General features: G+C 42.7%; 1 protein-coding gene across 6 annotated transcripts in view; it reads right to left on the bottom strand.

Annotated features, from left to right (window-relative positions):
• Positions 1-13,211: 13,211 nt before the first annotated feature.
• ETV5 (ETS variant transcription factor 5) overlaps positions 13,212-16,126 on the bottom strand; it is a 60,560-nt gene continuing 57,645 nt past the window's right edge. For all 6 annotated transcript variants that reach the window (XM_086398082.1, XM_086398075.1, XM_086398072.1 and 3 more), the window contains one exon: positions 13,212-15,682. In XM_086398082.1, the coding sequence (XP_086254208.1) occupies positions 15,461-15,682 (222 nt within the window). In that variant the 3' untranslated portion in view covers positions 13,212-15,460. The remainder of the gene's footprint in view (positions 15,683-16,126) is intronic.

Raw genomic sequence — 16,126 nt, forward strand, 5'->3', positions numbered from 1 at the left:
AAAATGAAAAAATGATTAGATTCTAATAACTGGTAACTTTTACTTTTGTCAAGTTAAATTGCTTTCAATCCCTTATTTTCAACAATTGAAGGAGAGCCTAATAGAGCTGTTAGTTGTTAGATAATTTCTGATGAAAGATCAGTGTGTGAATTTTGGCATAGAATTTGGAAAGACTTCCAAGAATGGAATGGCATTTCTATTAAAACAACAACCACAACACATACACACAACCCCTTCCATTCCTCAGTACTTGTTTAAGTGACCAAGGTGTATTAATTAGGGTAAGTTAAACTGCTATTACAAATAGACTCAAACATGGTTCAAACATCATCACTGCTATTTCTTAGTTGGCAGGAATTCTGCAGGTGGTGAATCAGAGACCCTGGCTTCTCCCACCTTGTGCCTCCATCACCCTACAGTATCTTGTCATCATCTACATCCAACTGGAATAGTGCGTGGAGGAAGGACACATGCTTTCTTCATAGCCCTAGTCCAGAAATTGTTGTTTAGCTGCTAAGTCATGTCTGACTCTTTGAGACCCCCATGGATTGTAGCCCACCAGGCTCCTCTATCCGTGGGATTTCCCAGACAAGAATACTGAAGTGGGTTGCCATTTCCTCCTCCAGGGGATCTTCCCGACCTAGGAATCAAACCTGCATCTCCTGCATTGCAGATGGATTCTTTATTGCTAAGCCACCAGGGAAGCCCAGTCCAGAAACAGCACACATTATTTCCCCTGAGAGAGAACTAAGTAACATGACTACCGTATCTATCTGAGTCCACTCAAGAGAGAAGCCACAAAGTAATCTGAATAGGAAGAGTTTATTAACTGTGACAGGAGATTGAAATAACGAGATTGGTCATTCAGAAGTAAAGAAATAGCAGATAAAGAGCAGGTACTATTCATAGAGCTGAGATGGAGTGCCCAAGGAAGGGACCCTCCTTCTTCTCCACCCTCGGGGCTGAGTCACACTCGTTGGAGAGGTGTATTTGAAATCACACCCAGGTTCAGTGATTTGTGAGAAGGACTCAAAAAACTCAGAAAGGCTACTGTACTCTGGGTTATGGTTTATGAGAGTAAAAGGATATAGATTAAAATCAGCAAGGAAAAAGGCACTAGGCAGAGTCCAGGGGAGACCCTGTGGCAAGCTTCCGCTTGTCCTGTTCCAGGGGAGTCATATGAACAGCATTTAATTCTCCCAGCAATGATGTGTGAATATATTTATGAAGTACTGCCAATGACAGAAGCTCACCCGAGCCTTGCTGTCTAAGGCTTACTGCCCACATGGATGACCTTGGTCGCTCAGTCTCCAGAGGTCAGTTGATACTGTGTGGTCCAAGGCCCCCCCCTACTGCCCCACTATAAGTCACATTGTTACCACAGACCACCAGTAAGGCCCAAGGTCCTAGGTAAACAGAGTCACCCTTCTCAAGCAGAATATTCTAAGGGCTTAGAGATTATCTTCCAGAAGCCAAGCAAAGGTGAAACTTTTTTTTGGAATGTGCAGGGTTCAGACAATGTAAAACTGCAATAGAGGTCATGGCTACAGCTCACCAAAAGGCAGAGAAATGCCTGACTGGTGGAACTCGTTGGAAATCTACCTTTGCACTATGCTAACTGCCTGGGAGGGAATGATGCCAAAGGAGCTGCTGGTTCCTGGGTACTGCTGACTACTGTGTATTGCAGGAACCCTCACAGGCACTGGAGAAGCTCTGAGCATAGCAGGAGTCAGAGGCACTCTGCTACAAAATCACCCAAGGTAAGTGGTACCATAGAAAGCTGCTGGAAGCTGGCTACTGTGCCCTGCAGCAGCTGGACGCTGGGGAACCTTGATCACGTCAGGAGGCTGCATACAGGAACTAGGAATTAAACCCTCTTCCCCTTTAATGTCACACCAGTGCCCTCTGTCGACAGAGATTCAGTGCCAGCTAACAAAGGAAAGATGTTTAAAGGGCCCAGATCTGTTTCACAGAGCAAACAAAAAGGATAAATTTGAGCTGAGAGGTAATACATTGATAACTGCCCTAGCCCGCTACAAGGGATGCTGGGAAATGTAGTCCAGCTACTTGTCTGCCTGCAATCTTATTACCAAGGAAGAAGAAAACTTGTTTTGGTGGACAGCTAGCACTTTCTGTTATATGATATTTCTTAGCACTTATTTTAAATTGAAAATTAGAAACAGAACTGATGCTAAACCATGTCTCATTCTTGAAGTGAAGAAATGGAAAAAACAATAACACTTCTATCCCAATAAGATCACTGAGAGTTTTTCTTTTCTGACAAATTTTTACTTTTTATGTTTCATAATTACATATCAGATTTGGCTATATATTTATGCTGTTTTGATCAATTATGAACTAATAATTGTAGTAATCACTCTATACAGCATAATTTTTTAACTTGTAAAGCCTTACCACCAAAGGGAATTATTTAAAATAATGTGTCGTATACAAGGTATGATATGTGTACTCAGTTGCTCAGTTTTGTCCAACTTTTTGTGACCCCCTGGACTGTAGGCTACCAGGCTCCTCTGTCCACAGGCTTTCCCAGGCAAGAATATTGGAATGGGTTGCCATTTCCTTCTCCAGTGGATCAGATCTTCCTGACCAAGGGATTGAACCTGTGTTCAGTTCAGTTCAGTTGCTCAGTCATGTCTGACTCTTTGTGACCTCACGACTGCAGCACGCCAGGCCTCCCTGTCCATCAGCAACTTCTAGAGTTTACTCAAACTCATGTCCATTGAGTCTGTGATGCCATCCAACCATCTCATCCTCTGTCGTCCCCTTCTCCTCCTGCCTTTAATCTTTCCCAGCATCAGGGTCTTTTCAAATGAGTCAGCTCTTCACATTAGGTGACCAAAGTATTGGAGTTTTAGCTTCAACATCAGTCCTTCCAATGAACACCAGGACTGATCTCCTTTAGGATGGACTGGTTGGATCTCCTTGCAGTCCAAGGGACTCTGAAGAGTCTTCTCCAACACCGAAGTTCAAAAACATCAATTCTTCAGTGCTCAGCTTTCTTTATAGTCCAACTTTCACATTCATACATGACTACTGGAAAAACCATAGCCTTAACTAGATGGACCTTTGTTGGCAAAGTAATGTCACTGCTTTTTAATATGCTGTCTAGATTGGTCATAACTTTTCTTCCAAGGAGTAAGCGTCTTTTTATTTCATGGCTACAGTCACCATCTGCAGTGATTTTGGAGCCCCCCAAATAAAGTCTGACACTGTTTCCTGTGTTTCCCCATCATTTTGCTATGAAGTGATGGGACTGGATGCCATGATCTTTGTTTTCTCAATGTTGAGCTTTAAGTCAACTTTTTCACTCTCCACTTTCACTTTCATCAAGAGGCTCTTTAGTTCTTCTTCACTTTCTGCCATAAGGGTGGTGTCATCTGAATATCTGAAGTTATTGATATTTCTCCTGGCAATCTTGATTTCAATCTGTGCTTCATCCAGCCCAGCATTTCTTGTGATGTACTATGCATATAAGTTAAATAAGCACAGTGACGATATACAGCCTTGACATACTCCTTTTCCTATTTGGAACCAGTCTGTTGTTCCATGTCCAGTTCTAACTGTTGCTTCCTGACCTGCATACAGGTTTCTCAAGAGGTAGGTCAGGTGGTCTGATATTCCCATCTCTTTCAGAATTTTCCAGTTTATTGTGATTCATACAGTCAAAGGCTTTTGGCATAATCAATAAAGCAGAAAAAGATGTTTTTCTGGAATTCTCTTGCTTTTTCCATGATCCAGCAGATTTTGGCAATTTGGTCTCTGGTTCCTCTGCCTTTTCTCAAACCAGCTTGAACATCAGGAAGTTCATGGTTCATGTATTACTGAAGCCTGGCTTGGAGAATTTTGAGCATTACTTTACTAGTATGTGAGATGAGTGCAATTGTGTGGCAGTTTGAGCATTCTTTGGCATTGCCTTTCTTTGGGATTGGAATGAAAACTGACCTTTTCCAGTCCTATGGCCACTGCTGAATTTTCCAGATTTGCTGGCATATTGAGTGCAGCACTTTCACAGCATCATCTTTTAGGATTTGAAATAGCTTAGCTAGAATTCCATCACCTCCACTAGCTTTGTATGTAGTGATGCTTCCTAAGGCCCACTTGACTTCACATTCCAGGATGTCTGGCTCTAGGTGAGTGATCACACCATCGTGATTATCTGGGTTGTGGAGATCTTTTTTGTACAGTTCTTCTGTGTATTCTTGCCACCTCTTCTTAATATCTTCTGCTTCTGTTAGGTCCATACCATTTCTATCATTTATTGTGCTCATCTTTGCATAAAATGTTCCCTTGGTATCTCTAATGTTCTTGAAGAAATCTCTAGTCTTTTCCATTCTATTGTTTTCCTCTATTTCTTTGCACTGATCACTGAGGAAGACTTTCTTACCTCTCCTGGCTATTCTTTGGAACTCTGCATTCCAATGGGTATGTATTTCCTTTTCTCCTTTGCTTTTGGCTTCTCTTCTATTCACAGCTATTTGTAAGGCCTCCTCAGACAGCCATTTAGCTTTTTTGCATTTCTTTTTCTTGGAGATGGTCTTGCTCCCTGTCTCCTGTACAACGTCATGAACCTCTGTCCATAGTTCATCAGGCACCCTGTCTATCAGATCTAGTCCCTTCAATCTATTTCTCACTTCCACTGTATAATCGTTAGGGATTTGTTAGGTCATACCTGAATGGCCTATTGGTTTCCCCTACTTTCTTCAATTTCAGTCTGGATTTGGCAATAAGGAGTTCATGATCTGAGCCACAGTCAGCTCCTGGTCTTGTTTTTGCTGACTGTATAGAGCTTCTCCATTTTTGGCTGCAAAGAATATAATTGATCTGTTTTTGGTGTTGATCACCTGGTGATGTCCATGTGTAGAGTCTTCTCTTCTGTTGTTGGAAGAGGGTGTTTGCTATGACCAGTGCGTTCTCTTGGCAAAATTCTCTTAGCCTTTGCCCTGCTTCATTCCGTATTCCAAGGCCAAATTTGCCTGTTACTCCAGGTGTTTCTTGGCTTCCTACATTTGTATTCCAATCCCCTATAATGAAAAGGATATCTTTTTTGGGTGTTAATTCTGGAAAATCTTGTAGCTCTTCATAGAACCGTTCAACTTCAGCTTCTTCAGCATTACTGGTCAGGGCATAAACTTGGATTACTGTGATATTGAATGGTTTGCCTTGGAAACAAACAGAGATCATTCTGTCGTTTTTGAGATTGTGTCCAAGTACTGCATTTCGGAGTCTTTTCTTGACTATGATGGCTACTCCATTTCTTCTAAGGGATTCCTGCCCACAGTAGTAGATATAATGGTCATGGGGCGTTAAATTCACCCATTCCAGTCCATTTTAGTTTACTGATTCTTAAAATGTCGACGTTCACTCTTGCCATCTCCTGTTTGATCACTTCCAATTTGCCTTGATTCATGGACCTAACATTCCAGGTTCCTATGCAATATGGCTCTTTACAGCATCTGACCTTGCTTCCATCACCAGTCACATCCACAGCTGGGTGTTGTTTTTGCTTTGTCTTCATCTTTTCATTCTTTCTGGAGTTATTTCTCCACTGATCTCCAGTAGCGTATTGGGCACCTACAGACCTGGGGAGTTTATCTTTCAGTGTCCTATCTTTTTGCCTTTTCATACTGTTCATGGGGTTCTCAAGGCAGGAATACTGAAGTGGTTTGCCATTCCCTTTTCCAGTGGACCACATTTTGTCAGAACTCTCCGCCATGACCTGTCCGTCTTGGGTGGACCCACACAGCCTGGCTCATAGTTTCATTGAGTTAGACAAGGCTGTGTTTAAATACAAATAATTACACTTGAAAATGTCAGAACTTACAATATACTGGAAATTATGTATTTTCAACTTTTAATAATATGATGGAAATTTTCAATGTTAACTTAAAATAATGCTAAAGGCTACCTTGTTTTTCAAAATTCTTTTATAGGATGTATAAACAAAAAATATAAAAACTAGTCATCTAATTCACTCGGCTTTGTACCTGGTATGTAATAGGTACTCAATAAGTAACATTTGAATAAATAATGAATAGATAAGAATGGCAAACAGACATGTAAATGTAAATAATGTCCAGTGTGGACAAATGTTGTGAGAACCAAGTATCTCCTACTGACACAGATACAAATTAATAATTTTTTTTTGTGAGCCTTTTGCAGTAAATATGAAAATCCTTAAACTGTCTGTACCCTTTGCCAAAACAATCCATCTAAGAAATTATCCTGAAAGTCATAAATGAATAAAGATACACTTACAGTGCTTACTTGTTCAACAGATGTTTTAAAGTCACCTATTTGGAGAGAAAGCAGCAAAACTGTATGGTCCCGCCTTCATGAAATTTACAGCCTATTGGGGAAAACAATTAACTAATTTTTCAAATAAGTGAATAATTAAGAATTGTGAGATGTGCTGTGAAAAAAAGATAATGAGTGCTGGAAAATATATAATGGGAGAAAAGAACACATCTAGGAAGGCAAGGAAATTAAACTTATTCACTTGTTTGCAGGATTAGCCAATTGCCTCTGGGGAGACCTCGGAATTGAGATTAGAGTATGTGTGGAGATTGAACTGGGTGGAGGTTAGGGATGGATGCAGAGGCAGTGTGGCTCCCCAGGTGTCTCGGTGGTAAAGAGTCTGCCTGCTAATGCAGGAAATGTGGGCTTGATCCCTAGGTCAGGAAAATACCCTTGAGGAGGAAATGTAGCTTGGCAGGCTACAGTCCAAGGGGTGGCAAAGGACTGAGCATGCAGAGATAGTGTTACATTTCAGGTCCAGGGAACAGTTTGTATCAAGGCTGGAGCAAGAGGAGCAAGGTACAGAAGGCTGGGGCACTGGAGCATAGAGCATAAGGGAGTGAATTGGTAGTGGGTAGCTGAAGAGATAGGCAAGGACTTGTCTTGTAAGGCCAAGTTAAGGATTTTGGTTTTATCCCAAGAAATGACTACAGATATTTTTTTGGGGGGGGAATTAGCATAAAATAAAATGCCCATCCATCCCTTGCTACCACTTATCCTTTGCTACCTTGCTACAACTAAGAATATCATGGTTCATTCTTTCTTTTTCATTGTTGAGTAGTATTTTGTGGTATGGATATGGATACCACTCCTGTTGGTGGACATTTGGGTTATTTTCGTAGCTATTGGGAATAAAGCTTACACAAATGTTCTTGCAGAGGTCTTTTTGTGAACACATGTTTCTCTCTGTCTTGCATAAATACTTTAGATTGAAATTGCTGGATCACAGAGTAGAGGCATGTTTACTTTGATAAGAAATTGCCAAACATGGAAGTGCTGCCACATCACGCCATGCCATGCGGCTTTCGAGGAGGCACTAAATCTGTCTGTACCTCGAATTCCCCTTCTGTAGAATTGGGTCAATACTACTCACGGCACAGGGCTGTGTTGTGAAGACACAGAACAACAATGTCAAACGTTTTTAATACTTAGGTAAGAGAGGTGGCATAGATGAAACCAGTGCTGCCTGAGTTACACAAAAATGGATATTTGGTTTTCTGTCCCAGATACCAGAAATGCGTGTTCAAAAAACATTTTACCAACTCAAAATATTACTTGTTTCTAGAAAAAAAGGAATTATCAAACAGATATTCAGAGTGGCTGTACCATTTTACAGTCCTACCAGCATTGCATACTTGTCAACATTTCATGTGGTTAGTCTTTTTAAATTTTAGGTATTCCAGTGGGTGTCATTAAAGTCTCAAGAAAGGGAATGAGTTGGGCTAAAAAAAAATCACTCTGACTACAATATGGAGAAGAGTGGGAATGGGATAAGAGTAGATGTGGTAAGACCTGCTAAGGGGTGCCAGCAAAAGTGCAGGTGAGAGATGATGGTGAATTGATTATGACAGTGACGATGGAGATGGATTTGAGAAATATTAATAGAAGATAAAATTAATAGGAGTTGGCTGCTAATTGGGAACACTAGGAAAAGCTCAAATTATTATTTTTTGTTAATTTGATTTTGAGGGATGGACATCACTTGGCTTGATTTTGGATGTATATTTGTGGTGCCTTAATCTCCAATGAAGGGGATTGCTTAAATATGTCATGAGACTTGTGAACTTAGGGATAGCATGTGGTCAGGAATTACAAGAGAATATTTCATGATATGGAAGGATGTTTAAAATATATGGTTAAAAATAAATTTCAAAACTGTGTATAATATATGGTATAGCTACGTTTTCCATTTGAATAACATTACAGAGAAAAGCCTTCTGAAAAGATGTAAAGTGTTAGCTATGGTCTCCATGTTGAGTTTTCAGAGTAGTTTTAAATTTGGGCTATGGTTTTTTCTGTTTTTCTACAAGGAACATATGCTAATTGTGTAATATGAAAAAAAGTTATTTAAAAAAACACTTAACATTTCAGAAAAAGAAATTTGAGAGCACAAAACAAGAATAGAGTCCCATTGGGATGGGAAAGGTGTTGGTAACAGCATCTTCTCTTTTATCCTCAAATGGCTCACCCTATACCTTCTGGGCAGGGTACTGGCCAGGATTCCTAAGCCTCTCAGATTTTGAGAGTTTGAGAATGGAAGGGCTTAGTGAGAGAGACTGGGCTGAACTCAAACCCAGGATTTTGGAATCCATGGAGCTTTTTTTGATCTCTGCCCCCAACTGAGACTAAATGCAAACCTCCTTTGGCTTTCTAGTAACATCAGTCTGCTCTATTATCTCTCTTACTCCATAGAAATGGCCTGTGCAAGTAACCCATGAACTCCGTGTTGTCAACTCAGTCCCCATCCTCACCCTGCCTGACACATCAGAAGCACCTGCTGTAGCTGATCTCCTGCCTCCTGGAAATACCCTCCTGGTTATCCCTACTTCACCAGCCACTCTTTTGCAGTCTCTTCTGATGGTTCTTCATTTCCCCAACCTCTTAATCTTGGAGTGTCTCCGGGATTTCTTTTTTCTATCTAGACTTACTGCCTTAGTGATCTCATCCAGTCTCAGTTTTAAATACTCTCTCCACAATGATGGCACTTAATTTCTCTTTCCAGTCTGGATCTCTCCCCTGGACTCCAGACTTGTATATCCAAGTCGACATTCCCATTTGGATTTCTAATAGGCGTCTCAAAGTTATTATGTCCCAAACAGAGTGCCTCTCCTCCCTCTTTCCCACCCTGCATTTGTCCTCCTCAGGCTTTCCTATCTCAGTGAACAGCGCCTCACACTTCCTTGTGCTCAGGCCCAGAGCTTTGGAGTCGTAACTGACTCCATTCTTCCTCTCACTCTACACATTCAAAACCTATCGGCTCTACCTTAAAAATAAATGCAGATTATGATCTCCATGTGCTGTGATCCAGAACATCCTCTTGCCCCATCTGGATTATTGCAACAGCCTACTCCTTGGTCTTGCTTCCTTCTTCACTCTCCTGCAATTGATTTCAACTCAGCAGCCAGTGATCCTTTAAAATATAAGTCAGATCATGTCACTTCTCTGCTCAAAGTCTCTAACAGCTAAACATTAACAGAGTAAATGCCAGAGTTCGTAAAAAGCCTACAGACCCCAGATGATACCCACCACCCCAGTTACTTTTTCGACTTTCTTACCGTGCCCTGTCTCACTCCTTCTGACCCTGTTTCACAGGCCTTGTTATTCCATAAATAGTCCAAGCATGTTTGAAGTTTCGGGGTTTTGCTCTTCCCTCTGTCTACATGCTTTTCCTTCAGATAACCATCTGGCTCTTTATTGTCAAGTCTTTGCTCAACTGCGAGGTCTTCCATGATCTTCCTATTTAAAATTGCAACCCCCCCATCCCCACCACTCATCACATCCCTTTCTTTGCTTAATTTCTCTCCATAAGTTACTCAACATTATCTAAAAAATGCTATCATTTGTTTCCTTTTTTTGCTCCCTTCCCCAGATGTAAGATCCTTGAGAGCACAGATTTTTATCTGTTTTTTTTCCCCCTCCAGTAATCCTAGAGCAGTACCTGGCATAGAATAGGCACTATGTATCGGATGGTGGTGGTTTAGTCGCCAAGTTGTGTCTGACTCTTGTGACCCCATGGACGGTAGGCCGCCAGGCTCCTCTGTCCATGGGATTCTCCAGGCAAGAACACTGGAGTGGGGTGCCATTGCCTTCTCCAAAGCATTCTACTCTCAGGTGGACAAATGTTTCCCCACTAGCCTGTGAGCGACTTAGGGGGTGCGGGTTTTCGCTGGGTAGTCCCTACCCACTGGGTGGTCCCTGCACAATAGACACTTGATATATGTCCATTAATGGAATAATGGAAGCAAAGAATCACCCACCCACCTTAGGTACGACGAAACCAGGCCATACTGGTGTTAAGTGTCACAGATCTTGATGCCTGCTCCTGAGCCCACCTGAGTTACTGCACCCGCCATTACTGCCCACCACACTGAATACTTGCTCTTCTTCCCTTCCTGTAGGAATTAATTGAAGGGTTGGCCTCCCTGGGGATGACCCTTAACCAGTAAGGGCAGGAGTTGGTGGGTAAATGTCCCAGCCTCCTCAGGCTCTGGTATGTGGTCTGAATAAGATGATGCCAGTGGTGCTGCAATAGGAGCTAGTGAGTAGAGCACTTAAACATTTATAAGGTCAAGAATAGGGATTTATTTGAACATGTCATCCTAAACCTTTATTTTCCGTATCCAGAAGTTCCTGGCATCTAGTAGGTGTTCAGGGGATGCTTAGGGAATGAACAAACATATGCTTTTAATTGTGGGGCTGAGCAACCTTCAGGGTTTGTTCAAAGATGAGATATCTGTTAAATCTGCCAACACACACACACACCCATCCTCCCAACCCCCAACCTCCGCTTTGAGTTCCCAAGGAATTCCTTTCTCCTTTACCTCCTAAGGGATCTGGGAAGTAACAATTCATCAGGGGCTTCATCGATGTAGGAGGTTAGGCCAGGATGGCCCTCTGAGATCATCTAGTCAAATCCAATCAATCTCTGAGCTGGAACCAGAACCCCTATGTTCCACCTCCGAGTGTCTAGCTCTCTTTCCATAGTAGCCACTGAGAACGTTCCAAGAACATAATTTTGGAGGCCAATAGCCATGGATATTTTCAGATTTAATTTCAGCAAAGTGTTACCATTTAAGAAAGCCTGCCAGAAAGATAATGCAGATAAAAATGTACTGTGTAAACTGTGAAGTGCTATCCAGAGGTTAGTTATCTGAGGTCCACTGCCAAGGTCAACAAGACCTGGGTGTAGGGCCAGTTCTTGAATCAGAGGAGGAAAACAAAAGTTGGTCATTCAAGGGCCCCTTCCAAACGGGACACTGGTGTCTTTGCTGGGACCAGAAGGACACAGGGGCTTGTCTCTCACCCCCACCGGCCGAGTATAATACACTCTTGCCGAGTAAGATAGTTGGATGCTTATGTTATGTATGTGTTAAAACATAATTTTAACACATGATTTTCTGATCTTTTCCCCTTTTTTGTGTGTTTTAGAAGCCATACACTAAGCTCCAGCCACCTGTACCACTGGGTCTCGACCGGCTCTCCAAGGTTTCCGACTGTCTGTGTACGTGAGTGCTTTTCTGCCACATTGGTTTACATTGGTCCCAGCTGCACTAGAATTTAGATTCTGTGCATACCCTGGCTCTCAAAACCATATTCTTTTGCCCTCACACTACTTCTCTGTCATCTACCCACTGAAAAAGCATTGTTTTACTGGCCTGGCTCAAGAAAGGGGACCTCGATGAAGAGTAAACTTCCCATTTTCTAGGCTTTCTTATCCTAGTGCTCTATAGAAGGGCGGCCCAGTGTTTGGTGACCTCCTGCATTAGGTTAACAATCTGGATCTGGGCCCAGGGGGATCATGATCCCGTGAAGAATGGGGAGCCGATTGTTAACGTCTAATCGTGGTAAAGCTGAGTGGCAGGGCTTACTTTGTCCTGGCTCCCCAGCCTTCTCCCCAAGCATCTCTTAAGCTGTTGAAGCCAATGGGTTTATGTGGCAGGCATTCATTCCTCACGAGCTCCGATTCAAGCGGCTGTGCACTGATTCAGGCTCAGATGTTTCTACACTTAGGGCTTGTAAAACAGTGAAAGAAAGATACAGATAACTCACAGAAAGCCTTTTGTTACAGACTAGAAAAAAGGATCTACTTGTTTCTCTACTGTAATAGGAGCCTTGAAAAGCCCAAATTAAGGTGCAGAAAAAGGGTGAAATAAGAGCAGTGCTTAATAAAGCTTAATACTGCACGGATGCACCTAAAATTGTGGGTTAAATTCATTTCACCTGCCTTCCCTAATCAAGGTTGTTTAAAGACCTGCATGTCTCCAAGCAGCATGTGGCTTAAACATGTTTGCTCTCCCACTGGGCATGCACAAGTGGGTGATCTTTTGATTTCCGAAGGCTGCAAACTCCACCCTCACAATATGCCTGTATCCTGGTTACACCTGTGCAGAATTTCCATCCCTCCTCTTTTCCCAATCACCTTTCCCCAGGCTCCCCACATCTCACTCTACCCTGATGTTTTATTCCTAAGCCTTCCAGGAGGCAGTTTTCAGGCTTGTTTTCCTGTCTCCTCTTTTTGCTGCAAACCTCGGCATTTCAGCATTTTGGCTTGCTGAGTGTCAGGCAAAATGAACCTGGTTCGGTAACAGGAGTCAAACTCAGAAGAAAGGTTTTTCTTCTCTATGGCTGGAAAAAACAAAAGAGCCACGATCTTCCTAAACTGTTATTTTTTGAGGGAACTACTAATAAAATTTTTATTTAAGGTCAAAATCTGGGGAGAAACTAGGAAAAGAGGTGGTCGTCTTCTGTCTGGTTTTCCAAGAATTCATCTAAGGGGCTGAGCCAGACATCCTGGAACTCAAACTCCTAGCCTAGTTAGTGATCTTCTCACAATGAACCCAGGGCCTAAGGAAAGCGAGCTATGCTTTAAAAAAAAACAAAAAAAACTTGAGTTGGCGAGTAGGTGGGTTCGACGGGAGGGATGGGATGGTGTCAGCTCCCCACTGGCTGGGAAAACCTCTCTGCTTTCTACTTTCTTTCTACTCTTTTGGATCAAATGTTTAGCCAGAGTTTGAGAGATGAGATTAGAAGAGAGAAGCTGTGCGCAAGTTGACTCTCAACTCTACAGTCATAAGGCTAGATAGCTAAGAGGGGGAGAGACAGGGAGAGGAAGGTGCCAGGTGACTTCTGCTTACTTTAAGATGGGGGCAAAAAAGATGCGGGTTTCAGGCACTAGGTAAACTGAAAGCAAACTTCTTTATTGTACACAGTACAGAATATAACGCAGCTTGGCAGGATGCAAACAGCCCTGCGCAGGGGAAAAGTATTTCAAATCAACTGGCAGGTTAAAGCCTTTCTGCACTGTAGATTTTCCACACTCTGGAAAAGAAGCAAAAACGAAAAACCGAAAAACCCCAAATCATCAGGGAGGTGCATGAGTCCGATGGGAATGCAACGGTGACGCCGCCATCCTGTGTCCCGGGACCGCACGGGCCACGTGGCCATAGCGGGGGAGGGGAGCTCAGGCTACAGACGATTCTTTTCATACTTGCTAAGACAGCATAAATCCATCAAAAAAAAAAAAAAAAATCCCAACAAAACCCAAACCCAGATAAGAAAGGAAAAAAAATCCTATACAGCATTTACAACAAATTAACCTCTAGCCAGCTTGGGTAAAATATGCATCTATGTATAGACTATGTGTAGGTTAGAAAGCTATAAATACCATTTGGAAAGAGTCCTTTGATTAGAATACAATGCTAATTAAGGCCCAAGCTACAGGTGCAATACCTTTGTGGGCTAATTAGCTTCCAAGAGGGAAACCTTGTATTTCCACAGCTATGAAATGCACCCCTTATCTGTGACCCTCTTCACAAATGTGCTCCTGGTCACCTGGGGGACTGTTTGAGACTGCAGAGCGTTCCATCAATAGAAAAACAAAGCACTGTCCTTTGTGTATGAAGAGTAGCATAATCATTGTTTCTGTGCTCAGTGTCAGGGGAAGCACAGAACTCTCTGAACAGCAGGCACCAAGGTGCTACCACTTTCTAATGCCTTTTCCTCTACTTTGAGCTTTCATGTAGCTTTAGCTGGGTTATTTAAAACTTTTCCAATAAAATCAGAGATCAGAGAACTCTTTTGTAAAGTGGCAGGAAACTAAGGCGCTAGCACTGTTTTACCTGTTGGTGTCGCGCATACGTCTCAAACCCTATTGAATCATATGCAGGGTTTAAAGTCCGAGGATTTAAAGAAAAAGGAAAAACAAAAATGGATGAAATGGAAATTGTCATCAGTCATGCCCAGGGAAGACTCCCTAGGGTTTCCATCAGGTGACCAGGTTTCAAATGGACATGACATGTATTATGTACATATGCTTTCCAGAGAGGGCATGGGAGGGAACATTGGGGACTATACACATAGAATCTAAACGGTGTGTCCAGGCTGCCCTGCACACCTCAAAAATGTACAACTCAGGTGCAAATGTTCCGTCAGGCTGTCTGGTGCAGAAAGCACAAAGCAGGCAATAAAGAGGGCTTGCACTCAGCCAAGGGGACGCCCCCAGCAAAGCCCCTTTCAAGCTGCAGCGTCTTCAGAAGTTGGCACTGCCCTGTTTATAGGACACAGTGCACAGTTACCAAAAGGTTTGTTTTTTTTTGCTTTAAATACCAAAACTACAAAAATCAGTTTATAAACTGGTTTTCCAAAACAAAACAATCCCCCGAATCAAAGCAAAACAAAATACTGTCAAAAGTGTTAATCACCTTCTCCTAAAATTAAAGCCATCCACACACAGCCATGTGACTGGGAAGAGAGAGGGGGCTTGCTCTACTTGGTGACCACATGGCCAGAAGGTTCCCAAGAGTAGCAATGGTTTATTTGAGAACCGTGGAGTGGGTAACAGCTATTCATCCTTTTCCCCTTCTTTCTAGACCAAGGGGAAACATTTCAGTGAGCTGCAAGAGCTGTCCAAGTTTTAAGGTAATACTTGGCAACCCTTCGTGGTTTGAGCCTCCCCAACTTAGCCTACCTCCTGTTCTATGGGTTTTGTGACTCACTTTTTCAATAAATTGTGCAAATCAGAGCCCTTCTATGTAAAGGCATTTAGTAGTCCTTGATCAATGCAGATTGTCACATACTCTGTCCTGGTTTGCGGGTACCAACCTGAACAAGGTATTGCTTTGCATATATATTGTCCATGGGAAGGAGGCTCCATTTCAATCGCTTCCCAGAAACCTTGTCAGGATCAAGAGCTGAGGCACCAGCTTTTGGGTGGTTTTCTGCCCCTCCCTGTTCCCACTCCCCCGCCAAAGTTTCTGTCCTTAAGGGTGCCAATCCGGAGACAGATTGGATTCTCTATCTCCAGAGACAGATAATACTCAAAGGGCAAGCTTTAGGAACAGCCAGAAACACAAACAAAACCACTGTTCTCGTTTGCCTGAATGGGAACTGCTAGCTCTAAGGTTTGGCCGCTCAGCTGCTCAGAAACTTAGTAAGCAAAGCCTTCGGCGTAGGGGAGGCTGCCGCAGCGGTCCACATCCAGGAGATAAGCAGGGTTGTCCTCAAAGTGGGTCAGTGGCAGGGTGTCCTCCTCGCTGAGGTGGCACTCAGACTCTGCTTTCAGGAACGGACGCTGGTTGTCAGGGAAGGCCATGGAGAAAAGGGCATCAGGGTCGCAGACAAACTTGTAGACGTATCGTTCCCCAGCCACCTAGAGAGAAAATGTACCTTATGAGGCCCGGTTGGACCAGGGCATGGGGTGTGGGCACCAAGGGAAGAATGAGATATCTATTAAGCCACCAAGCTCTTGGGCAACCTGGGACCAGAGGCTCAATGGTAGTTGATTATCCAAATCCTTCGATTTATTTTGATAAATCATGGGTATGTGTTACCTGCTAAGTGTTTTGACACCACAGCTTAGCATCTGAAAAGAATATATGAATACCAAATTCAGGTTCTTCTTAAAAGAACATCCTCACTGTTAAAATCAGTCTAGAAACAACGGTTATGCTGAGGCTGGTGTTATGAGATATAAGGATTGAAAGATGCAGGAGTCAGCCCATGTGTTCAGTTTCCTCAAGTTTACAGTCTTCACAGGACAGCTTTGTTGTCCCACAGGGCTAGGAATTCAGAAGCTATGTGGGATTTTATCAGC

This window comes from Bos grunniens, chromosome 1 (genome assembly GCF_055505025.1).
Source record: "Bos grunniens cultivar Pamir isolate PY7600 chromosome 1, Bosgru_T2T1.0, whole genome shotgun sequence".
In the NCBI taxonomy this organism is placed as follows: domain Eukaryota; kingdom Metazoa; phylum Chordata; class Mammalia; order Artiodactyla; family Bovidae; genus Bos; species Bos grunniens.